This window comes from Salmo salar, chromosome ssa13 (genome assembly GCF_905237065.1).
Source record: "Salmo salar chromosome ssa13, Ssal_v3.1, whole genome shotgun sequence".
NCBI classification, from domain to species: Eukaryota; Metazoa; Chordata; class Actinopteri; order Salmoniformes; family Salmonidae; genus Salmo; species Salmo salar.
In genome coordinates this window covers 50,084,999-50,112,052 of record NC_059454.1, presented here as the reverse complement: position 1 = coordinate 50,112,052, position 27,054 = coordinate 50,084,999, and the positions used below count along the sequence as shown (strand labels likewise).

Sequence of the window (27,054 nt, the reverse complement as noted above, 5' to 3'; positions counted from 1 at the left end):
CAATCCTCCTCTCCCTCTATCCCCCTCCCTCTATCCTCCTCTCCCTCTATCCTCCTCTCCCTCTATCATCCTCTCCCTCTATCCCCCTCCCTCTATCCTCCTCTCCCTCTATCCTCCTCTCCCTCTATCCTTCTCTCCCTCTATCCTCCTCTCCCTCTATGCTCCTCTCCCTCTATCCTTCTCTCCCTATATCCCCCTCCCTCTGTCCTCCTCTCCCTCTATCATCCTCTCCCTCTATCATCCTCTCCCTCTATCATCCTCTCCCTCTATCCCCCCTCCCTCTATCCTCCTCTCCCTCTATCCTCCTCTCCCTCCAGCCTCCTCTCCCTCCATCCTCCTCTCCTTCCTCTGCACTTGGAACTGATGTTAGTATTTTACCATACAGTATACAGTGTTTGTGTGTGCGTCTGCATGTACGTTTGTCTGTGTGAATACGGCTGAACTAGGGCCCCACTAAATCTCACTGCTGCAACTGTCTACCCTCCCTCTTACCCTCTCTCCTCTCCTGTCTCCTTTCCTCCTGGCGCTGGCCGCTGTGCCTCCCAAACAAAGCCAGGGCAGGGGGAGTGGGCAAGTAATTGCTTGTCGATTATTTATGTGGCGCGGGGAGAGGCGGGCGATCGATAATGGGCCGGCGGGGCGGCAGCAGGCGGGCTGAGGGGAAGTGTGTGTTTGAGGGGGTGGGGTGGGGGTGGGGGAGTGTTAAGCAGGAAGCGGAGTGGCCCTGGGAGGGTGTGTGTGTGCGTAGGTGGGAGGTGGGGGTTGTGCATGTTCTATTTCCAAGCCTGGCGTCCTATGTGTGTGTTTGTATTTGTGTATATAGTGTGTGTGCGTGCATATATGTGTGTATGTTGAGTGCATATGTGTTTGTGCGTGCAAAGTATGTGCATGTGCGTTTGCGTGTGTGTGTGTGTGTGTGAAGCCCAGCAGTGCATGTAGCTGTGGTCAGTGAGCCGCGGTGGTTCTCCGCCTGCATAGAGAGTAATTAGCCACACAGGACCGGGGGATGTTAACTAGCCATGTGCACAATGCTCTACCTCCCTCCATACATCCATCCATTCATTCACCCTCAGCTCTCTCATCCCTCCAACCCTCCCTCCATCCTTCTCTCTTCCTTCCTCCCTCCCTCTCTCTCTTTCTCTCCCACCATTCATTCACCCTCAGCTCTCTCATCCCTCCAACCCTCCCTCCATCCTTCTCTCTTCCTTCCTCCCTCTCTCTCTTTCTCTCCCACCATTCATTCACCCTCAGCTCTCTCATCCCTCCAACCCTCCATCCATCCTTCTCTCTTCCTTCCTTCCTTCCTCCCTCTCTCTCTTTCTCTCCCACCATTCATTCACCCTCAGCTCTCTCATCCCTCCAACCCTCCATCCATCCATCCTTCTCTCTTCCTTCCTCCCTCTCTCTCTTTCTCTCCCACCATTCATTCACCCTCAGCTCTCTCATCCCTCCAACCCTCCATCAATCCTTCTCTCTTCCTTCCTCCCTCTCTCTCTTTCTCTCCCACCATTCATTCAACCCTCTTCCTCCATCCATCCCTCTCTCCCTTCCTCCTTCTCTCTTACGCTCTGCCTCCCTCCCTCTCTTTATCCTCCTTACTCCTCCATTTCTCTTTAACTCTTTCTCTCTTACTAAATTCTAAAGGAATTTTGAGTGAAGAAAATGAGGGTTAATGAAGAAAATGTGTTGGACTGCCCTTCCCTCACTTGGGCAGAGGTCACACTGTGTGTGTGTGTGTGTGTGTGTGTGTGTGTGTGTGTGTGTCCTGTTGGGGGCCAGGTCACATTTTCTCATTGACATTGTTAAAGGACAGGAGATGTGTGGGCTGCCCTTACCCCTCATAAAACATTGCCCACCAGGGTCTAAGAGAGCTGGAGAGAGAGAGGAGAGGGAGGGGGAAAGGTGGAGAGAGGGCAAAATATAGAAGTGGAGAGAGAAAGAGAGGGAAAGAGAGAGAGAGAGAGAGAGAGAGGAGGGTGAGACGGAAGCCATCCCTCCAGGCAGCTCACCTTTCCATCGACCCCCATCATTGATTATCTAAGGCCCATTAGGGCCTATTGTTAAAATGAATCATTAGGTGGGTCGATAGACTTAGAGCCTGGCTTTCCATTTGTCTGGCCTTAAATGGCAGATCACTTTTAGGGCTTCATCCCAAACGGAACCCTATTCCCTATATAGTGAACTACCTTTGACCAGGGCCCACTATGCACTATATAGGGAAAAAAGTGCCATTTGGGACTAGCTATCTGCAAGGCAAATCCCACTGTTTGGCATGGGAGCCGAAACAGGAGAGACAGGGGTCTGCATAGGGAGAGGGACAGCAGAGAGAGAGATGGTGAAAGAGAGAGATGGTGATACAGAAAGAGAGAGAGATGGTGAAAGAGAGAGATGGGGATACAGAAAGAGAGAGAGAGAGATTGTGATACAGAAAGAGAGAGAGATGGTGAAAGAGAGAGAGAGAGAGATGGTGATACAGAAAGAGAGAGAGATGGTGAAAGAGAGAGAGATGGTGAAAGAGAGAGATGGTGATACAGAAAGATAGAGAGAGAGAGATGGTGATACAGAAAGATAGAGAGAGAGATTGTGATACAGAAAGAGAGAGAGATGGTGATACAGAAAGAGAGAGAGATGGTGAAAGAGAGAGACATGGTGATACAGAAAGAGAGAGAGATGGTGAAAGAGAGAGAGATGGTGATACAGAAAGATAGAGAGAGAGAGATGGTGATACAGAAAGAGAGAGAGATGGTGAAAGAGAGAGAGATGGTGATACAGAAAGAGAGATAGATGGTGATACAGAAAGAGAGAGAGATGGTGATACAGAAAGAGAGAGAGATGGTGATACAGAAAGGTAGATAGATGGTGATACAGAAAGAGAGGGAGATGGTGATACAGAAAGAGAGAGAGGTGGTGATACAGAAAGAGAGAGAGATGGTGATACAGAAAGAGAGGGAGATGGTGATACAGAAAGAGAGAGAGATGGTGATACAGAAAGAGAGGGAGATGGTGATACAGAAAGAGAGAGAGGTGGTGATACAGAAAGGTAGAGAGAGGTGGTGATACAGAAAGGTAGATAGATGGTGATACAGAAAGAGAGGGAGATGGTGATACAGAAAGAGAGGGAGATGGTGATACAGAAAGGTAGAGAGAGGTGGTGATACAGAAAGGTAGAGGGAAAGAGATGGAGGAATGAAGAGAGCGATGAATTTGAGGAAGATGCAGGGGAAAAGGAGAAAAGGAGATAGGGATAGAGAGGAAAGATAAAGAGAAAGAAGAAGAGATAGAAAGAGAAGGAGAGTTGGAGAAGAAAGAGAAAGATAGGGAGAGAGAGTGAGATGGAGAGAGAGAAAGAGAGAGAGGAGCAGCAAGAGAAATAAAAAGGAGTGAGAGCGAGGAGTGAGATAGAAGCAGGGAGAGAAAAAGAGAGAGAGGGAGCCTCATCCATTTTAATGAGCTTCCTGTGTAAATGTGTTCCTGTCGAGTGAGAGCTGAAGGCGGCCACACGGTGCTCCTAATCCCCCCACACCCCCGTCATTAAGGGCAGCCTTGTCACACACACACAGACACACACACACACACACACACACACACACACACACACACACACACACACACACACACACACACACACACACACACACACACACACACACACACACACACACACACACTTACTATTAAACACAGTAATATGCGCATGGGCACACACACACAAACATGCGCAATGCGCGTACACACACACACGTGCGCGTGTACACACACACATACACACACACTGCCCCGCTGTGGGAAGGGGCCGCTGTCGCCACTCTGACAGGTCGTCACACATGAGTGAATTTCCCAGGAGCCCATGGCCTCTCTGCAGGCGTGAAGAGAGAGAGAGACAGAGAGACAGAGAGAGAGAGAGAGAGAGAGAGAGAGAGAGAGAGAGAGAGAGAGAGAGAGAGAGAGAGAGAGAGAGGGAGAGACACATTGAAGAGAGATTGCTAAAATGTAATATTGTGTTCTGTGAATGTGAAAGTGTTTGGAGGATGATATATTATTGTGTTGTTAGATTCTTGTAAAAATATTTAAAGTGTTGACGGTATTAAATATTGTTGATAAATACTGAAAACATGTTTATGGTTATACACTGACTATACAACCTTAGGAACACAGAATGACCAGGTGAAAGCTATGATCCCTTATTAATGTCACTTGTTAAATCCTCTTCAATCAGTGTAGCTGAAGGGGAGGAGCCAGGTTAAAAAATTATTTTTAAGCCTTGTGACAATTGAAACATGGATTGTGTATGTGTGTCATTCAGAGGGTGAATGGGCAAAACAAAAGATGTGCCTTTGAACAGGGTATGGTAGTAGGTGCCAGGCGCACCGGTTTGAGTGTGTCAAGAACTGCAACGCTGCTGGGTTTTTCACGCTGAACAGTTTTCTGTGTGTATCAAGAATGGTCCACCACCCAAAGGACATCCAGCCAACTTCACACAACTGTGGGAAGCATTGGAGTCAACTTGGGCCAGCATCCCTGTGGAACGCTTTCGACACTTTGAAGAGTCCATGTTCGGAGGAATTGAGGCTGTTCTGAGTGTAAAAGGGGGTGCAACTCAATATTAGGAAAGGTGTTCCTAATGTTTTGTGTATGCGAGTTTGAAACAATAACCTACACACACAGGCAGACACGCACGCACACAAGCATGTGCACACGCACACACCACACACACAGGGCCCATGCCAGGAGCACACCGGTTAATAGCTGCCTCCTTCTCCCAAAATTGCTTCCTATAAAAGGAGAGAGAGCACGTCTGGCTCCCTCTCTCTCTCTCCCCCCAACCCTTCTCCCGCCGTCTCTCCCATGCGCCTTCCCCCCCATGATTAGGCCTAATTATGGTGCAGCGGACGCCTAACGGCCTCAGTCATGCAGCTTTAATTGACCGTTATTCATCTCCGGGCTGGCGCTAACGCTAGGCTAGGCGGCGCGGGGGAGGGGATGAAATGAATGTGGGTTTGGCATGCAGGGGTCCTAGCCTAGCGTAGCTGTACGTGGCCCAGGCTAATTGCTAGCCCCGAGGGATTAGGCCAGGTGATTACACACTGGGCGGTGTAATTACATAAGCAGCAGCGGGCCCAGGCTAGCGGGCCCCGGGGTCACGCGGCCCCGGCCCTTCCCCAAGATTAATTGGATCTGCCATCGGAGTGCGAGGCTCCGCCAGAGAGAGCGGTTATACGATTAGCATTAACATTTCAGCGGTGGGCCGGCGATCGATGTATGTCCCCCCCTTGCTGTTGGCTCGGTGAGTGTACCCCCCTTGCTGTTCCTCTCTCTCTCTTTCTCCATCTCCCCTGTCTCTCTCCCTCTCTCCCTTTCTCACTCTCTCCGCTGTATGTGTATGGGCAGAGACATGTAGGCGCTAGTTGATTTTCAACACAACCATTCCAAAACAATAGCTGTCGTCCCATTCAAATGTGGGTCTTTTTTGGTTGTATTCACCACCATGATGTCCTTATGGGTACTGCATATCACTCACATCTCCAAAGCACCATACTGATGATATTTAGTTATATTGTTATATTGTGTGCGTTTGCCTGTGTGTCTTTGTGTGTGTGCGTGTGAAGGAAATGCCAAATGGTTTTGCCGGGAGACACATAAACCAAATCAGCAGATCACCGCACACCCTCAGTACCCTGTGACACTTCCACATTCTCCCTGAAACACACCAAGCTGAAAAACATATTCTTATTTCTCCCCTCTAACTCCTCCATCCACCAACCCCTCTTTTCCTCCTACCTCAAATTCCCCTGTTTCCCCTGTTCATGTGGGACAAGAGACAGACCAGGGAGTGAAAGAAAGAGAAGGAGAGAGGTACAGAAAGAAAGATCGAGAGGAGCTTTTCTTTGCTCAGAAAGATGACAAAAGGAGAAGCACATAATAGAGAGGCCTTTTCATAAATAGGGTTTGCAGGACACGGCCGCCTTTTCACTGGCTCAATACGGCCTGGAGACGGAGAGAGGGAGAAGGGGCGGGAAAAAAGGAGAGAAGAGAGGAGGATGAGTGTTAATTAGAAGGTCTTTCAGCCTGTGGCCCCAGTCGAGACGCGGGGGCCGCCCCAGCTGTCGGAGCATGACACACTCCTATTGTGTATTCAGCCCTCATTATGTAAGTGTGTGTGTGTGTGTGTGTGTGTGTGTGTGTGTGTGTGTGTGTGTGTGTGTGTGTGTGTGTGTGTGTGTGTGTGTGTGTGTGTGTGTGTGTGTGTGTGTGTGGTTGAGTAGGAGGGGAACGGAGGGAGACTAAAGCTCAGGGTACGAACATGGCCAGCGGCGGTCTTTGCGCCGTGGCAAGACTGACGAGGGGGCTATGGCGACACGGGAGCCTCCAGTGCCTGCAGTTATAAATAAACCGGGAGTAGAGCGTGTAGCTAGCCAGGGCTCAGTTACCAAAATACACCACAAACCTGGTCCTGGAGACCCACTATAGATACAGGCTTTCACCTCAAACCATCATACTCACTGCTATATACTCTATAGTACTGTTACGAAACCAACTAGACAGCAATGAAGTCTACTCACCCTATGTCTAGGGGTTCTAGGCCTCACTAACTGTTCCATAACCTGTCAATGTATGCATTTAATGTTAAAGTAAGAACTGAATATTCCAGTGAAAAAATCTGTTTGAGGGTCCATGCCAGTTACAATCCCATTTGTTTAATTTGAGTGCAGCTTTTACTGTTTATTTCTGTTGGTTTAACACTAGAACTGCCATAGGCCAATGGCCACTGATGTTTGACATTGTTCAGTTGTCAGAATTTATTTATCTCAAACAAAAAAGTATTTCACCTGTTTACCATTTTTTCCCCCACACCAATTACTACCTTAAAGGCACAGTGCAGTCAAAAACGTGATTCTCCTGTGTTTTATATATTTATTTCCACACTATGAGGTTAGAATAATACTGTGAATTTTTGAAAATGATGATAATGCCCTTTTTTTCGTGTAAGAGCTGTTTGAAAAGACAGCCTGAAATTTCTGCCTGTTTTGATGGGATGGAGTTTTGGCCTGCCTGGTGACATCACCAAGCAGTAAATGAGTTAATAGACCAATAAGAAAGAGAGTTCCAAACCTCTCTGCCAATAACAGCTCGTTTTCAGTTTTCCCCTCCCCAGTCAGACTACTCCCAAACAGTCCTAGCAAAATTCTTGCTTGAGAAATTGCTCTTTGCTAAGAACCTATTTTAGTTTATTTTTGACCAGTTTAATTGAAAACAATCAGAGTAAGGTACTTAATTGTTACCCAGAAATGATTTGATATTGAGATAAAAATGGCTGCATTCGAATTTTAAGGGGCCAAGACAAATGCTCTGTAATGTGTCTCTCCCCTTACCGAATTAATGAATGGCATAAATGGATGATTGGGTGATAGAAACTGATAATTTTTACTCATACTTCACAATTGAATTTGAATGAACTGAATGATGAGGATGAGGGTGATTCAATTTGAATGATAAGGAGGGTGAAGACGGTGATTGAATTCAGAACAATAGTGTAATGATGATGAAGAACTGGCCATTGTGGGCTGTCTAATTATTTTATTATGAAAGGCTGGAAAGGATATGTAACCTCCCCTCGACGAGATTCAAATCAGACACTGAGTAAAACGTATAACGTGTCTTGTTCACAATGGCATGTTGAACCAAATGAATGGACTCTGACAGCATTGCAGATATTGATGTTGACTTTGAGCATGAGATGCTTGAGCCTCACCTAGGAAAAAACAGAACAAGTCTAACTGAGAAAAGCATCCTTCTCACAGCTCACACATTGGAGAGAAAAGAAGAAACATTGCCAGGTCGGCAGGTGCATGCACACGGAACAAGGCCCATGAAACAGTGTGCAGCACAACCAATTTGTTTTGGGATCTTGCTCACAAAAAGCACAGAAGCAATCTGCTGAGTGTGAAATCAGGAGCATTAATAGAGAAGAAAAGACAAGATTGATTCATGCGAAAAGGCATGGATAAGGGCACAATACAGGGTCCGATACAATCAATAAATTACTCTTGTTTTCATATAATTTCATGGATATATTTCCCCAAATATTTCTTTCTGCAATTCATTCTTAACATTTTTTTATGCAACATTTATTATTGCCTGGCTACCCATCCACATCACTCCGACAAGTGATGTCTCTCCTCCACAATGAGTCTGGATTTGCCTCCCACCCCAACAATTTCTAGAATACAAACACATTCTGACCGTTCTGATTGGTGCCAGAAACCGATGATTTGGGCCAGAGCCGGCCTAAATGATGACATTATCAACTTTGACACTCTTGATTAGTTAGTTTTGTTAGAGACGATCCAATCGCAGAGGAATTTGTTTTGTACAACGTGCCTCATTTTGAATTCACACAAATAACTTCTAGGATGGAAGTTTTAAAATGAATGTATATAGCGATCGATTGAGCAGTGAGTTGTCAGGCAATATTTATTAAGCTTGGCGCTAGTGTTTACAGCAAATCATTTGACCGTATTACTTACTATAACTCTATTTCTAATTGAATCTACAAATAAAATTGATCAAATGTATTACATTGTTGCATTTTTATTGTAAGGAAAACAAAAATATGCTATGTGTTGCACTAGGCCTTTGTAGAATAATTATGTACATGCATTTTATGTACATCAAAATATACAATATACAATTATTTAAAATAAACAAAATATTGATAAGATATGACTACATTCAATCAATAAAAAACATGTTTGATGGTCTTTATTTAGGTTGATAAAAAACAAGTGGGCACCCGACAGCGTTCTCTAGCGGGTACTTAGGCTGAAAGGGCCAGCGGTTCTAGTGCTACATGTGGTGTGTTTTTGTTTGTGTGTGTCCACAGGGAGATGTCCCATCCCCCACCTTTGCTGTCCCCCCAGAACGCTCCTCACATCGCGTTGGGACCCCACCTACGGCCACCCTTCCTGGGCATGCCCTCTGCCTTGTGCCAGGCCCCAAGTAAGTCGGATGCTAATGCTAGCAGGCTAACTACAGAAATTAATATAGGTCCTACACTTATTAATGGTGAGTTAGGGCTGGATTCAATCCGTATCATATTAAAATGTAAAGGTAATTTACGATTGACTGGACATATACAGCGTTTACCGTGAATGTAGTCTCCACGAATGCGAGAACATTGCCTTTAAATTTCAATCGAGTTATAACATGGGGCTTCCACAATACTTCTGCAATACAGATTGAATCCAACCCTTAGATGCTAATAATAACAAGAAAGATTGGCCTATGGTAGACGGTCCCGTGTGGCTCAGTTGGTAGAGCATGGTGTTTGCAACACCAGGGTTGTGGGTTCGATTCCCACGGGGGACCAGTACGGGAAAGAAATGTATGCATTCACTACTGTAAGTCGCTCTGGATAAGAGCGTCTGCTAAATGACTAAAATGTAGACACTTCAAACAGCATTAGCTGCATTCCCACTCAAATTTGGAAATGGGAAAATGTTCAATGAAATTCCTGCTTTTTGACTGTCTTGATAGAGACTTTTATCATCTAAAGAATGTATTTGTACCTGATTCTTTGTGAGGCATTGATATTAAACAGGGGGTCTATGTCATTGTATTTTAAATCCAATTTGTAGTGTATGTCAGAAATCTCTTAATGAGTGTGTGTGCTCAGAGCTGTGTTTTTTTATGCGTTTCCCTCAGGCTATGGTTTTCTCCAGCCTGCCCAAGCTGAGATGTTTGCCCGGCAACAGGAGATGCTTCGGAAGCAGAACCTTGCCAGGTTTGTCATTGTCTTCTTGTGCTGTTGTGTGTGTGTGTGTGTGTGTGTGTGTGTGTGTGTGTGTGTGTGTGTGTGTGTGTGTGTGTGTGTGTGTGTGTGTGTGTGTGTGTGTGTGATGTCAAGACTGTAACTTAATGTGTGTGTCTATGTACTAAAATTATGTTTAGTATGTGTGATAACATTGTCTCTAACCTCTCTCCTCTATGTCCGGTCCCAGGTTGGAGATGTCAACAGAGTTGCTCAGACACAAGGAGCTGGAGAGTCTTCACAGGCAGCAGCAGCAGCGTGTGCTGGGGAGCTCCGACCCCCTGGGCCTAGCCCATGGCCTCCCCCTGGACCACCCTGCCCTGCGCAGCCTTCACCACCTGCCCGAGGGACACCCCCTCCACGAGGAACTCAGCCGACGCCAAAATGCCATGCTGGTGCTCCGACACACCAACAGCCCCCTGCTCTCTCTCAACCACCAGGGGCCCTCGGGGGCCACAACACCCAAAGACACCCAGGGACAAAGCTGCGGGGCTCGGGCTGGATTAAGGAAGGGGGCCTCCAGGAAAGGCCCCCAGCAGCCCAGAGGGGGAGAGCACCAAGAAAGGGAATGCCGAGCGAGGGAGGGAGACGCAGACGGTCACGATGATGAGATGAAGGACTCGGACAGCGAGACAGAGATGGGCGAGGATAGGCACAAGGGCTCGGATGGCAAGGCCACTGAGGGGCATGGGCTTCACAGGGACAGGGGGAAAGAAAGCGGCAGGAAGGGGGGGTGTGACGGTACCAAGGAGGCGGGCGAGGGTCGGCTCAGTGCCCCCTGTAGCTCGGCTGACGCAGAATCACCACCTAGCCACCACCTCTTCACCCCAGTGCTGAGCAAGAGCGATGTTAAGTATCACTTTCCACCTGGCGCCATGCCCCCTCTGCAAGGGCTCCACAGCCAGTCTCTGCCCTTTGGATTCCCATATACCAGCCCCTACTTCCACACCGGTGAGTAATACACACAAACCAACCAACTGCATCACACTTAAATGTCACTCCGACTGAAACGTGTGAATGCTATTTGGCTAGCCATGCAACCAGCCAATCTTAATGGGCGTTAGCATGCTAGCTAACAAGAACTGCACTCGAGAGAAGTGGTATGCAATGATAACAGCTACAGTTGAAGTCGGAAGTTTACATACACTGAGGTTAGAGTCATTAAAACTCATTTTTCAACCACTCCACAAATTTCTTGTTAACCTCTCTAGGGTCGGCGGGACGAAATCGTCCCACCTACGTAACAGCCTGTGGAATCCTGTGGCGCGTTATTCAAATACCTTAGAAATGCTATTACTTCAATTTCTCAAACATATGACTATTTTACACCATTTTAAAGACAAGACTCTCGTTAATCTAACCACACTGTCCAATTTCAAAAAGGCTTTACAACGAAAGCAAAACATTAGATTATGTCAGCAGAGTACCCAGCCAGAAATAATCAGACACCCATTTTTCAAGCTAGCATATAATGTCACAAAAAACAAAACCACAGCTAAATGCAGCACTAACCTTTGATGATCTTCATCAGATGACACACCTAGGACATTATGTTATACAATACATGCATGTTTTGTTCAATCAAGTTCATATTTATATCAAAAACCAGCTTTTTACATTAGCATGTGACGTTCAGAACTAGCATACTTCCGGTGAATTTACTAAACATTTACTAAATTACTCACGATAAACGTTCACAAAAAGCATAACAATTATTTTAAGAATTATAGATACAGAACTCCTCTATGCACTCGATATGTCCGATTTTAAAATAGCTTTTCGGTGAAAGCACATTTTGCAATATTCTAAGTAGATAGCCCGGCATCACAGGGCTAGCTATTTAGACACCCAGCAAGTTTAGCACTCACCAAAGTCAGATTTACTATAAGAAAAATGTTATTACCTTTGGTGTTCTTCGTCAGAATGCACTCCCAGGACTTCTACTTCAATAACAAATGTTGGTTTGGTCCCAAATAATCCATAGTTATATCCAAATAGCGGCGTTTTGTTCGTGCGTTTAAGACACTATCCGAAAGGGTAAATAAGAGTTATACGCACGACGCATTTTGTGACAAAAAAATTCTAAATATTCCATTACCGTACTTCGAAGCATGTCAACCGCTGTTTAAAATCCATTTTTATGCCATTTTTCTTGTAAAAAAGCGATAATATTCCGACCGGGAATCTGTGTTTAGGTCCAAAGACGATAGAAAATAAAAACATGGGGTCGACTCGTGCACGCGCCTAAGCCCATTGTCCTCTGATAGAGCACTTGCCAAAAGCGCTAATGTGTTTCAGCCTGGGGCTGGAATTACATCATTCAGCTTTTTCCCGCCTTCTGAGAGCCTATGGGAGCCGTAGGAAGTGTCACGTTACAGCAAAGATCCTCAGTCTTCAATAAACAGAGTCAAGAAGCTCAAGGAATGGTCAGACAGGCCACTTCCTGTTCAGAATCTTCTCAGGTTTTTGCTTGCCATATGAGTTCTGTTATACTCACAGACACCATTCAAACAGTTTTAGAAACGTTAGGGTGTTTTCTATCCAAAGCCAATAATTATATGCATATTCTAGTTTCTGGGCAGGAGTAGTAACCAGATTAAATCGGGTACGTTTTTTATCCGGCCGTGCAAATACTGCCCCCTATCCCCAACAGGGTAACAAACTATAGTTTTGGCAAGTCAGTTAGGCAATCTACTTTGTGCATGACACAAGTCATTTTTCCAACTATTGTTTACAGACAGATTATTTCACTTATAATTCACTGTATCACAATTCCAGTGGGTCAGAAATGTACATATACTAAGTTGACTGTGCCTTTAAACAGCTTGGAAAATTCCAGAAAATGATGTCATGGCTTTAGAAGCTGCTAATAGGCTAATTGACATAATTTGTGTCAATTGGAGGTGTACCTGTGGTTGTATTTCAAGGCCTACCTTCAAACTCAGTCCCTCTTTGCTTGACATCATGGAAAAATCAAAAGAAATCAGCCAAGACCTCAGAAAACAAATTGTAGACCTCCACAAGTCTGGTTCATCCTTGGGAGCAATTTCCAAATGCCTGAAGGTACCATGTTTATCTGTACAAACAATAGTATGCAAGTATAAACACCATGGGACCACATAGCCGTCATACCGCTCAGGAAGGAGACGCATTCTGTCTCCTAGAGATGAATGTACTTTGGTGCGAAAAGTGCAAATCAAACCCAGAACGAAAGCAAAGGACCTTGTGAAGATGCTGGAGGAAACAGATTCAAAGGTATCTATATCCACAGTAAAACTAGTCCTATATCGACATAACCTGAAAGACCGCTCAACAAGGAAGAAGACACTGCTCCAAAACCGCCATAAAAAAGCCAGACTATGTTTGCAACTGCCAATGGGGACAAAGATCATACTTTTTGGAGAAATGTCCTCTGGTCTGATGAAACAAAAATAGAACTGCTTGGCCATAATGACCATCATTATGTTTGGAGGAAAAAGGGGGATGCTCGCAAGCCGAAGAACGCCATCCCAACCATGAAGCACGGGGGTGGCAGCATCATGTTGTGGAGGTGCTTTGCTGCAGGAGGGACTGGTGCACTTCACAAAATAGATGGCATCATGAGTAAAGGAAATTATGTGGATATATTGAAGAAACATCTCAAGACATCAGTCAGGAAGTTAAAGGTTGGTCACAAATGGGTCTTCCAAATGGACATTTACCCAAAGCATACTTACAAAGTTGTGGCAAAATGGCTTAAGGACAACAAAGTCAAGGTATTGGAGAGGCCATCACAAAGCCCTGACCTCAATCCTATAAACAATTTGTGAGCAGAACTGAAAAAGCGTGTGCGAGCAAGGAGGCCTACAAACCTGACTCAGTTACACAAGCTCTGTCAGGAGAAATGGGCCAAAATTCACCTAACTTATTGTGGGACGCTTGTGGAAGGCTACCCGAAACATTTGGCCCAAGTTAAACAATTTAAAGGCAATGCTACCAAATACTAATTAAGTTCATGTAAACTTCTGACCCGCTGGGAATGTGATGAAAGAAATAAAAGCTGAAATAAATCATTCTCTCTACTATTATTCTGACATTTCACATTCTTAAAATAAAGTGGTGATCCTAACTGACCTAAGACAGGACATGTTTATTAGGATTAAATGTTAGGAATTGTGAAAAACTGAGTTTGAATGTATTTGGCTAAGGTGTATGTAAACTTCCGACTTCAACTGTAAATACAATCTTAGTAATCTTTCAAACAACAGACCAAATGACATCACTTTTTTTCTACATTTGTTCAGAAGTAATCACTTTCCAGTAAATGTAGCCTATTTTGCTTTTCCCAATTGGTGGGTGTGGTTTTTAAATTTGTCTGGCCTTGTATGATTGATAGATCCTGGTTCATCATTAGCTTCAGTCACATTGAGTTACTGTCTAGAGTTAGAGTCAATGCATTGATGGCATTCCTCTGCTCTCTGTGGTGTTGTACAGTACTTGACAGAATATCCAGCAGGTTGGTGTTTATTGTCATGAGTCTTGTCCTGGAGGCAGAACTGAGAAATGTCCCCTTAGGCCAGCTGCAAAGTCAGAATTGACTATATTGTACAAATTCATTATTTTTTTCTTCATTTAAGGTTAGGTATTAGGGTTGGCTGTGAGGTTACAGTTAAGTTTAGGGTTATGTTTAAAATCAGATTTTAATGACGAAAAACACTAACCTGCGAGTATTCACATTGTAAATAGAGAAGTGGGAATCTCATTATATAATATTGTTACAGCGCAATTAGTTATTTATTTAACTAGTCAAGAACAAGTTCTTATTTACAATTAAGGCCTACCCCAGCCAAACCCGGACGATGCTGGGCCAATTGTGCACTGCCCAGATGTGATACAGCCTGGATTTGAACCTGGGACTGTAGTGACTACACTTGCACTAAGACGCAGTGCCTTAGACCACTGCACCACTCGGGAGCCCATAAAGGCAGGGGTGCGTTCAGTTCAGTTCAACATTTGCTAAATTGCGTGTCGGTTTGTATTGAACGACACATTTCCCCAAAACGGTGCATTCTTCAACAGCCTCTGAGGTATGTTTGTTCATGTTTGGTGAGTGTGGCCTGATCAATATGGGTGTGACCATTTAAAATCTCAAAACTTGTGCTGCACACCATACACAATCGCCATCTAGGCCACCATAACCACGTTCTTTTTCAACTGGTCGTTCAGTACAGTACCGTTTCTGTTTAATTAAACATTGAACACCGTTCTGTCGTACTGAACACACCCCAGGACTCATGGGTAGTACCATGTGTTTTGGTGCACTTTTTGAGGCAATATGCTTTTACCGGTATTTCCATCGTTATCCACTATTGTTGCAGCAGGTAGAAAATCTTATGACATTTTCTTTAACTGACACAAGCTGTCTCCAATCAATCAATCAATGCCTGGTTGTGTGCGCATGTTTGCCGGGTGGATGGCCTGTGAATCTTAATCGCACAAAACCTATTATTTGTCAGGGAATACTACTTGTAGATCACTGATTCGACACCTCACTTTGAGGTAGATCAGTGGTTCTACACCTCCTCTCCAACAGAGTCAGACGTTGTAGCTAAAAATTAGTAAATTAAGGGGAGTTAAAGGGTAGAGTCAGTAACCATGTTTCCATCCAACCTTTTTATGCGAGGAATGTACAGTAATGTACAGTCGTGGCCAAGTTTTGAGAATGACACAAATATTCATTTCCACAAAGTTTGCTGCTTCAGTGTCTTTAGATATTTTTGTCAGATGTTACTATGGAGTACTGAAGTATAATTAATTACAAGCATTTCATAAGTGTCAAAGGCTTTTATTGACAATTACATGAAGTTGATGCAGAGAGTCAATATTTCCAGTGTTGACCCTTCTTTTTCAAGACCTCTGCAATCCGCCCTGGCATGCTGTCAATTAACTTCTGGGCCACATCCTGACTGATGGCAGCCCATTCTTGCATAATCAATGCTTGGAGTTTGTCAGAATTTGTGGGGTTTTTGTTTGACCACCCGCCTCTTGAGGATTGACCACAAGTTCTCAATGGGATTAAGGTCTGGGGAGTTTCCTGGCCATGGACCCAAAATATCAATGTTTTGTTCCCCGAGCCACTTAGTTATCACTTTTGCCTTATGGCAAGGTGCTCCATCATGCTGGAAAAAGCATTGTTCGTCACCAAACTGTTCCTGGATGGTTGGGAGAAGTTGCTCTCGGGGGATGTTGACACCATTCTTTATTCATGGCTGTGTTCTTAGGCAACATTGTGAGTGAGCCCACTCCCTTGGCTGAGAAGCAACACCCACACATGAATGGTCTCAGGATGCTTTACTGTTGGCATGACACAGGACTGATGTTAGTGCTCACCTTGTCTTCTCCGGACAAGCTTTTTTCCGGATGCCCCAAACAATCGGAATGGGGATTCATCAGAGAAAATGTCTTTACCCCAGTCTTCAGCAGTGCAATCCCTGTACCTTTTGCAGAATATCAGTCTGTCCCTGATGTTTTTACTGGAGAGACGTGGCTTCTTTGCTACCCTTCTTGACACCAGGCTATCCTCCAAAAGTCTTCGCCTCACTGTGCGTGCAGATGCACTCACACCTGCCTGCTGCCATTCCTGAGCAAGCTCTGTACTGGTGATGCCCCGATCCCGCAGCTGAATCAACTTTAGGAGACGGTCCTGGAGCTTGCTGGATTTTCTTGGGCGCCATGAAGCCTTCTTCACAACAATTGAACTGCTCTCCTTGAAGTTCTTGATGATCCGATAAATGGTTGATTTAGGTGCAATCTTACTGGCAGCAATATCCTTGCCTGTGAAGCCCTTTTTGTGCAAAGCAATGATGACGGCACATGTTTCCTTGCAGGTAACCATGGTTGACAGAGGAAGAACAATGATTCCAAGCATCACCCTCCTTTTGAAGCTTCCAGTCTGTTATTCGAACTCAATCAGCACGACAGAGTGATCTCCAGCCTTGTCCTCGTCAACACTCACACCTGTGTTAACGAGAGAATCACTGACATGATGTCAGCTGTTCCTTTTGTGGCAGGGCTGAAATGCAGTGGAAATGTTTTTTGGGGATTCAGTTCATTTGCATGGCAAAGAGGGACTTTGCAAATAATTGCAATTAATCTGATCACACTTCATAGCATTCTGGAGTATATGCAAATTGCCATCATACAAACTGAGGCAGCAGACTTTGTGAAAATCAATATTTGTGTCATTCTCAAATCTTTTGGCCACGACTGTACATGTTGGATAGAAAATATCACAACAGGCAGGCCTATTGGAAACAGCAAATTTGTCGGTAAACATTCCAAATGTCAACAAAACAAAATACGCTATAGAAGGTGGGATAATTATTTTGTGGGTGAAATAGATTATGACAATTCGGGCGAAAGAGTTATGTGCAAATATTGATAACATAACCATCATGTCAAGGTAAACTTGCAGTCAAGCAATGCTATGTTGTGTAGTCCTCCCACTGCGACTTGGAAAAACATTCAGTTTACTAAGCTACAGATGAAATAACTTATGATGAACTTCACACGGTGGTAAAAGTGCACGGTGATGAGCTTGATGCACCTTTCCAATAACTAGTGAGGGTCTTCATTTGTAAGGTGGTGACATGATGATCGGTGCTTGGCTGCCAATTGACAAATGATCTTGCTCTTATCCATAACCTCATCATGTACCCTCCAAACTGTATCTGCGAGCTGTTGGCCAGAGTGAAAGTGCCAAGACCTGAATGGAAACATTTGCTGTTTATTGCAGACTTTTTTTGTGCCAAAAACATAGAAAGATATAAAAATAGAATGGAAACACATCAAACTTTTGTTTTTGTTTTTCGGTAAATTAAAAGTTACACGACTAATTGCTTTTTATGTGCATTACGTTATGACGCATAGATTTTTTAATCTGGAACAAGTCAGTTGGATAGAAACACACCTTTGGTGGGAAAATGTGAATTTTTTTAAAGCAGATTTTAGAAAACTAGCATGGAAATATATAGCAAACTGGATGGAAACCTAGCTAATGAAACCAACTATGAAAGTATATTGTAGCGAATTCGGGGGGTAGCATCGACCGGTGCTTGCACCTGGGTCCAGCGACTGTCAAGCCAACACCTGAAACTCTTGACAAGCTCGCTAGGTGTTGGGTTAAAGTCGCTACACTACCCCCGTCCTTCGGTAGGGTGTATCCCCACACTTCTCTATACCATGTCGTTCACGTGTCCACGCCTCTCGGATGGCATCAGGCTCCATCCCACTTCTGACACTAATGTAGGGGGTAGTCCTGAACTGGCCGTGAATCCGAATCCAGCGAATGTCAAGACAACGCTTAACTGTTACACCAAGAGGTTTGGAATCATTGAATCTCCGGAGGACATTTGAATTCACCCTAGCTTAAACTCGCAAATACACACAGAATCAAACCTTCATATTAGAGCAACTCTGTTTGGGTTAATTAGAAACCTGGTTTGAGTTGTCTGTGTCTAATGACTGTTATTAAATAGAGAGAGATTTGAACGTTTGAAAACATAGACAGAAACTGCTTAGGAAAGCAGAGGCAAAACAGCCAGTTTCACAGTGGGAGCCAACACGCACCTATGCACGCATGTGCACACACACACGCACACACACACACACACACACACACACACACACACACACACACACACACACACACACACACACACACACACACACACACACACACACACACACCCCTGGGCAGGCATATGAAAGACATTAGCGGTACTCTTTCTGTGTCTGCAGCGTGGAGACCTCCCCCTGGAAGGGGCCCTGCCACTGACCCCCCCTGACCCCTCTACACACAGGGTTATCACCACAACCATGTGGAAGAAGAGGTGGGGGGGGGGAGAAAAGAGAGAGGGAGTAGTTAGGAACAACAACAGTGAGAATTAGCAAACATGGATCAAGTATACTTTTAAACGTGAAATGAAATATTATTAAATGCAAACATTTTTCAAAGCAATTAAATATAATGTCCATTTACACAATTGCAAAACAACCGCGAGGACAAAACAACAGTTCGAGAGAAAAAGTGTGTGTGTGAAAGAGAATTGCATGATTTGGACAATGAGATCGAGAAATTAAATGGAGAAATGGGTGTATGCTAGCTGCTGGTCAAGGTCTGTCCTGGGTCGTATTCATCAGGCACCAAATAGGAGAAAATGGACTGAAACAGGGAGAGAATGACCTGAACTTGCCCAATAAGAAACACACATTTTCGTCCACTGTAAAAAAAATAAAAAAGTGCCCTAATGAATATGACTTAGTCATTTACAACATCCCTCTACCCTCTCTCCTCTCATAGGTGGTATGGGAGGTATGTTCATGGACGGCGAGGACTCAGCGGCGCCCCCAGTGGAGGACATCAGAAAGTGGAGTGTGGAGGAGGTGTGTGGCTTCGTGGGCGGCCTGGCCGGCTGTGCCGAGTACAACCAGGTAAGGACCAGGGCAGGATGGCAGGGGTCTGGTTTATCCACCCTTTCAACCAGAGAGAGAGAGAGAGAGAGAGAGAGAGAGAGAGAGAGGGAGAGAGAGAGAGAGGGAACAGGGTCGGGCTGGTGGAAGAGCAGAGTAGGGCAGAGTAAGGCTTTAGGACCAGAGTATCTAATATTGTCACCTCAATCAGAAGTTCTACTATTAGTAGAGTAGAGTTGGTTTCTAGTTGATTCTATAGCTGTAAGACCACTGTTATCTCTCACAGCACCACAGTCCCCTTAATGTTATACACACACACACTGTTGGAAGATTGAGAATGGTGTGAGTGTGTATGCAAGCTCTGTGTGAGTGTATGCTCTGTGTGAGCGTGTATGCATGGGTTTGTGCATGTTTATGAGTGTGTGTGTGTGTCTGTCTCAGCTCTGGCTGAAGTGGCTGTGTCTCTCCTGAAGGTGTTTCGGGAGCAGGCCATCGACGGAGAGACCCTCCCGCTGCTCACAGAGGAGCACCTGCTCAACATCATGGGACTGAAGCTGGGCCCCGCGCTTAAGATACGCTCTCAGGTACACACCACTGACTGGCCACACACTCAGGACCATCACCTCAGGAGTGTGTGTGTGCAGCCTCAAAGTTCCTATTTTTGCTGTATGAGTAGACTGTTCTTGTGTGAGTAAACCTCAAGTGTTTGTGTGAGTGTGTTTGTGAGTGATGGAAGCTAGTAGTGTATCGTAGTTAGCCAAAGCAGATAGATAGTGTAGCGTCTAAACGTGCGGCCCGTTGTCGGTGCACAGATTGTCAGGCATACCGTACCGTAGCCCTTAACCCTCTCCTCTCTCTCAGGCTGGTGGTACAGTAGAACACTAGGACATGATGTGCGTCCTAAATTGCACCCTATTCCCAACATAGTGCACTACTTTTGACAGGGCCCATTTGGGATGTAGACTGTGAGCTGAGCAGCTTTAACCTCGACATGTGGCGTTCTCTCTCTCTCTCCTCAGGTGGCACGGCGTGTTGGCAGAATCTTCTACATGACCAGCTTCCCGCTGGCGCTCCCGCTGGCGCTCCCGCCATCTGCCCTGCGCCCCCCGGACAGGGACCTCCTGCCGTCCGACACCCCCCTGGCGCCGCTCCCACTGCGGCCCCTCTCCGCCGCCAGCAGCAGCTCTTCCCCCTACAGCGCCCCCCCGCCCCCCTGTCACTCCTCCCCCAAGCAGGAGAACGCCAACGGCTCTGTGTCGGGGGGCTACGAGGCGGCCAAGACCCCCTCGTAGGACCCAACTGGCTGCACAGGGAAGGCACAGGAAGGGAGGGAGATGGGTACAGAGAAAGCTCTTGTAACAGACATTGAATTGACCCCCTTCCTCCCCTTTTGGGCATACATCTCCCTTTGGGTTTGGGGAATAAACTGTCAAAAAAATATAAATATAAAAGGGAATAAAATAAAAATGAACTAAAGGGACTAATCAAAGCAGCCCAATCAACTTCAAGTTCCACTGTGGTTGTAGCCGAGCAGAATCCAAAGACGTAACAGTGAGCTGGAGGGAGAGATGTGATGAAGCGACAGAGGGAGAAAGAGAGCGAGAGAGAGAGCAGACAGCTGGTCTTAGACAGCTTGCCAAAGAAAGAGCAAAGCCCCAGAACTACGACATTCTTCTGAGTCAGACAGACGCTACCGGAAACTCTTTCTTCCTGGGCTGAAGAAGGAAGCCCCTCTCTCTCTCTGTCTGCTCCCCAGCATACTCGGCGGCACCCAGCACTTAAAAGAGAGATGCCTCTTCCATCTTTTCTCTCGCTCTTTTCCTCCCCTCCTTTCTTCTCACTTCCAGTCTAAGGAGCCCAAACAGCTCAGAGGAACTGAGAATTCTGGAGGCTGGAGTGAAAGCATACACTGAAAGGGACTCCAAAAAACCTTCATTATTGCAACTATGCATTCCACAGTCCAAAACCAAAGATGTGTGAAATAAGGAACGATATTCCATGTTTGTTTCCGGTGTTTTTTTTTTGGTTGCTTTGTGGGCAAAATGGCTAGTCTTAGGTAGAGGTGGGGTACATAAAAGATCCCAGTGGGCCCAGTACCTCATATGACTGTCTTTAAAAGACAAGGGAGACTCCTTGTAAGGTGAAACAAGGGGGAATCTTTATACAAGGTGTTCTAGGTACACAGTTGTGCCCATAAGCCATCGGCCTATAGGCAGAGTTCTTTCTCTGACACACTCAAATGTTACTGATACAGGACAGTGACGAAACGGTGGCTTCGGCTCATAGGGCTAATGTTATTGCATAATCGTGTTAACTACTGTGGGATATACAAACATGCCGAATTGTACAGAATCATGCTTAAGCTGAAAATATCCTGTAGGTTACATACATGGTACTTTTCCAAAAAAAAAAATCTAATTAAATGTAGTTGCATGGGGAAAAATCTTTATGACTGAACAAAATGTGACTTGCTAACTTTTGGTGGTACTTTTGTTCCAACCTTTTTTTTTGCAGTTTTCTTTCTTCAAATGTTTTATATTAAAAGAAGCCCCATAATGAAATGCTACTTCAGCAATATAAATTAGGAAATAATATTTATAGGACTTTTGCTGTAGTTAGATGAACAGATATGTATAATACTTAGTCCTCACAATGGATTCCAAAGAACATTTACTTTGTTTTCCCTTGATTGCAGGGAAAAGGCACAAAGCGCTAAATGCAAATCTTTGAATTTGTTAAGGATTTTTTTTAACTATGTGTAAGCAATGAATTAAAATGGTCTAGATTTCCCATCACTGTTTTGTCTTGATCCTATTTTTGTATTCGCCACTTGGTAAAATAAATCCTACAGAAACTATCGACTGCTTTTTTCTACACCTCACTTATCAGTGAATACCTTTTCTAGTGTGTTTTCTCTGACTGCTAGATGGTGTGTGCTTGCTTTGTATTGCTGGAGCAGTGAAATTCTGATAGTATCTGATCCCCTGCTTTTCCCTGTGTGTGTGCTCTTCCCTGTCGTTGTGTGTGTGTGTTTGCAGGGGAGTGGACCCCTGGGGCATGGTTCAGGTCAACACCAGCTGTCAGTGTGAGGTTCAGCCGCAGGCCAAGGCCTCCCTGCCTGTGGGGATAAACCTGACCCTTCCGCCTACATACATACGTGCACACAAAGAGAAGTGCACACGCGAGTGCACACACCCACCTTTAGCCTTCAAAGAAAACAGAGTTTCCACTGAAGCTGTCAAACACATCTATCCCCTATGGGCCACTCCTGGGCTTTCATTGGCTTGGTCTTCAGCTCTACTTAACTGGTTGCCATCATGTACAAGTACTGAATGCACACACCCTTTAAAACGTCTTAAAGATAACACTGCAAACACTGCATAAAGAGGAGAGCTTTAGTCAAGAAAGTTCACAGCATCAGTTATGTCTTGCTGCAAGGCAAGGTGGAATGTCGGCCATATTGCTTATACCTATCCAGTCCATTCAGACCTACACAAGTATCTAGAGAGAGGGGAAAGAAGGAATGAGTGGAGGAGGGAGTGTGCGGGGGGTTTGGTTGGCAGGGAAACAGGCCAGTCTGTTTCTGCTTCACCGCCTGGGCAGAGAAGACTGGCACGCCTGGCAGGCAGAGAAGACTGGCACGCCTGGCGGCAGAGAAGACTGGCATGCCTGGCGGGTTGAAGCCTCCCTCTGTCCCCTTACCCGACACAGCCTGGTCCAGCCCACCATAGAATAGCGTAGCACAGTGTAGTCAATACCTTTCTTCTAACAAATGGCCGTTGCTAAATTCCATCCTGGTAAACGCTCAGGAAACCAAAGTTCAAACAGGGAAACACAGGTGCTCATGTACGCAATTATTGGCTTACAACCCACCACACTACATAATCCTGTACACTGAAATGAGAAAGCATTGCATCATTAGGCTATTTCACACAGAAACCAACAGAGTAGTCTCGGAAGTATTTCATATTTGTTTGCAATGTACAATAACTTTAAGGACATGTTTGTGCTGTACACATTGAAGGAGCAAACTAAAACAAAATAAGTCAAATAAAATAAATGTAGAAAAGTGTCCAACAGGAAGGCAGTAATGATTAAATGTACAAGCCAACGCTCTACTCCTCTCCACCCCCAACCGTGTGTGTGTGTGTGTGTGTGTGTGTGTGTGTGTGTGTGTGTGTGTGTGTGTGTGTGTGTCTCAGTCCTGGACGGACTGCTCTAGGTTTTCCACCAAGTCCTCATCTCCCTCGGCCAACTCTTTCAGAGCCACACTGGACAGCTGCATTGGCGCCTTGGAGGCTTTAACCCTGTTTACATCGTCATCCTCACCATTACCACCATCTATTGAGGAAGGAAGCTCATGAAGGAGGGATTCATTTGAATGGGGAAAATCTGGGATTCAAACAACAAAGCCAAAGTCCAAAAAAAAGGATGTACCAATCCCTGATTGTCCCTTTAAGTGAGAGTGAAAAATGTCTGGAATACTGGACTATGTGTAGAAAACAATCAGTCTACAATACTTCCCAAGTAAATAATGAGTGCTAATATCAGGCAGCAATGGATTTAAAATGCAGACACGTGATGGTGGGTATTTGTGACCACAATGGGTTTGATTTCAGTAGAAAATATGGCAGGTTTCCTAATAAAAGACAAGAAGTAAACAATATGTTGGAAACAACCCTGCGCTCAATTTGAAGGCTAGGTGGAGCCATCACCATTTTGCATACACCCATCATATTCCCTACAGATCTGCCAAATCAAAAGTGGTAGGAGGCTAGGGGTAATTTCTGGACCGGGTCTGTATGTCTTGCAATACCCTTTTCACACTAGTGTGCTGACCCAAAACGTACTGTGCTGGCTTGTATCGTACGCTGCTAGTTTCTTTTCAGCTTGTCCTTTCTAGTACGGTTCCAGTAACTACAGTGAATACATAACCAGGCCAGCACAGTATAACTTGGCTTAGCACCCCTCAGTAGTGTGAAAAGTGCATATTTGTCCAATACTGTAAGAGAGAAGCCAGTCCACAAACCTGAGGCGCCATCTTGGTCTCCCTCCGCCCCCTTGTCATTGCTCAGGTCAGACAGCTCTTGAAGAAGATCATCATCGTCGTCAGAGCCCTCCTTTTTGTCTGGCAAGAGGAAGGAGAGATAGGATTTTAAGAACCAGTGAAAATGTAATACTCATTAGCTTGGACTTGGCTTTACGGATGAGAGTCAGATACAAAACTTTAAAGATAGGTTTAATGTTATACACTTATAATGTACACTTTGAACACTTCAGGGCCTGTATTCAAATCAAATGTTATTTGTCACATGTGCAGAATACAACCGGTGTAGAACTTACAGTGAATTGCTTACTTACAAACCTTTAACCAACAACGCAGTTAAGAAAAAAATAAGTGTTAAGAAAGTATTTACTAAATAAACTGAAGTAAACAAATAAATACAAAGAAAAAAGAAAAAATGCTAATAATTAAAGAGCAACAATAAAATAACAGTAACAAGGATATATAGGGGGTACCGGTACTGAGTCAATGTGCGGGGGCATAGGTTAGTCGAGGTAATTGAGGTAATATGTACATGTAGGTAGAGGTAAAGTGACTATGCATAGATAATCAACAGAGAGTAGCAGCAGCGTAAAATGGGGTAAAATAGTCCAGGTAGCCATTTGGTTAGCTGTTCAGGAGTCTTACGGCTTGGTGGTAGAAGCTGTTAAGAAGCCTTTTGGACATAGATAGGTAGCAGAAAGAACACTCTATGACTCTTTGGCAATTTTTAGGACCTTCCTCTGACACCACCTGGTATAGAGGTCCTGGATGGCAAGAAGCTTGGCCCCAGTGATGTACTGGGCCGTATGCACTACCCCCTGTAGTGCCTTGCGGTCGGAGGCCGAGCAGTTGCCATACCAGGTGCTATTCATAGTGTCTCGGAGTATGAGTGCGGATTTAGAATCAGTTTTCATTGTGGATCATAATGAATACATTTAAATGAACATGGGAGACCTGATCCTAGATCAGCTCTCTTATTCTGATACATTTTATGAATATGAGCCCAGAGGTATGTTCATGCAGGTAGGTAGGTAGAATCTAACCACCTTTGAAGTCCCTATAACATACATGGGGATGGAGTTGAGAATACATTAGAGTCATGGCACAAAATACTCATTACAGTTTACCACAGCTAATTTCACACATCTTATACTCCCTCGCAGCCTAAATATAGAAAATAGCCTAGAGATAGCAGCCAGGCATCACTTCAGACAGCTACAAATTCCTCTGTAAAATGGCCACCTGTGTCCTGTCTGTGTGAGTGAGTTTGTCTGAAGGCTAGTTTTGCTGTGCTTAAATATGTTTGTTGTACTTTAATATGTGTGTGTATGTTATGCTTTAATGAGTGTGAGTGTGTGTGTTGTTGTTGTTTTGGAGGTTTCTGTCACCCATGATGGAACATCTCATCTTACATTCAGGACAACACTCCTTTGTATCAGACAGATCCAGATACTGTAACACTGGACTGGCCTGAGGCTGCAGGGGAAACTCGCTGTTCTGGACAGTGCTGACCACTCCGTCTCCCGTTCCATGTAACAGAATGCTGCCATTGGTGAGGACATTCTCACCTTTACTGTTAAGGCGAGGCTGCAAGTTCTACCAACAAAATATAATCTAGCACTCTGGTACCCTGCAAACCATGACCCAATTTGTATTCTACATGAGTCAAATGGAATGGAGTCCTTTGCCCATGTTGTGAATGGCTGCTGTTCATACAAGGATTTGTACATTGCTAGAAATGAGTGCCTTGTTGACCTTACAGCCAGCAAGGTGAGACAAGTAGTCTCACCAACAGCACATATGCATACACATTCTTGTGTAAGGGGAAGCTGGTTTGATGTTGATGTGTTTTCTTGTGTGCCAAATACGCCAGATATTGTTGTTGTGGGGGAGGCGCTAATTGTGGAAGTGGGCTGCTCATTGGATGGCTACATGGAGCAGGCCTTTACAGAGAAGCTGCTTAAATACCAGCCCCTCGTGGCATGCTTGGACAGCCTCGGGTGGAGGTGCAAGCTGGTGATGCTGATATTTGGCAGTCTCGGCCACATACACAGGCTTACAGGGCGTGGCCTCCAGATTGCGGACCTGACAAAAACGAGGGCAAAGCAATTGGCTAGGTACTGCTCTGTTTCAGCTGTCGTGGGCAGCTTAGCTGTTTGGAGAATGAGGTGCTTTCTGTACACTTGAGTGCCATGCATACATGGACCTTTGAAATGTTTGGATCCTTTTTTTGTAAATTTGATTGGTGGATTCAAATAAAGTATTTAAAATGTGTGTGTGTAGCAGAGGCTACTGCAGAGTGGTCCCTGGACTTTGAAGTGGAGTTTGATGAGATGCTGGTGGCCGGGGGAGAGAAAGGGAGAGAGGTGTGGACACTTCCTTTGAGAACCTTTTTCACTTCCTCGCTCAACCATTTCTTCCCATGATCCTCTTCTCCTACTATTACCTAGACTCCCCAGCCCCACAGAAGGGCCTAATTGGTCGGTAACACATGGCAACACCAATGTGGCCACTTCCTCTGCCCAGGAGCTCCCAAAACGTGGCATCATTTTCAGAGAACACACCCAATCTCTCCCCATCTTCCCTCCCTCTTTTTCCTACCCACATACACAAACTGCTTTATCATGCTACTGGTCACTATTGCGCATGTTTATATGTATACTGCATATTACCATTAGTATATATTCCTACTACTAGTCACTTTTCAGCCCTGTTTACATGTATATCCTACTACCAGTACCTTTGTATG

The 27,054-nt window shown here is 45.0% G+C and overlaps 1 protein-coding gene and 1 pseudogene across 5 annotated transcripts in view; one reads left to right on the top strand and one right to left on the bottom strand.

The window, feature by feature from the left end:
- Window positions 1-22,115, top strand: part of LOC106567375 (sterile alpha motif domain-containing protein 11) — a 106,991-nt gene extending 84,876 nt beyond the window's left edge. For 4 of the 5 annotated variants that reach the window (XM_014136541.2, XM_014136540.2, XM_045693374.1 and 1 more), the window contains 6 exons: window positions 8,882-8,997; window positions 9,703-9,781; window positions 9,999-10,759; window positions 19,149-19,279; window positions 19,732-19,842; window positions 20,278-22,115. In XM_014136541.2, coding sequence (XP_013992016.1) covers window positions 8,882-8,997; window positions 9,703-9,781; window positions 9,999-10,759; window positions 19,149-19,279; window positions 19,732-19,842; window positions 20,278-20,550 — 1,471 coding nt within the window. In that variant the 3' untranslated portion in view covers window positions 20,551-22,115. The remainder of the gene's footprint in view (window positions 1-8,881; window positions 8,998-9,702; window positions 9,782-9,998; window positions 10,760-19,148; window positions 19,280-19,731; window positions 19,843-20,277) is intronic. The other variant, XM_014136542.2, reaches the window with a different exon arrangement.
- A 1,341-nt stretch (window positions 22,116-23,456) lies between these two features.
- LOC106567460 (nucleolar complex protein 2 homolog) overlaps window positions 23,457-27,054 on the bottom strand; it is a 52,712-nt pseudogene continuing 49,114 nt past the window's right edge.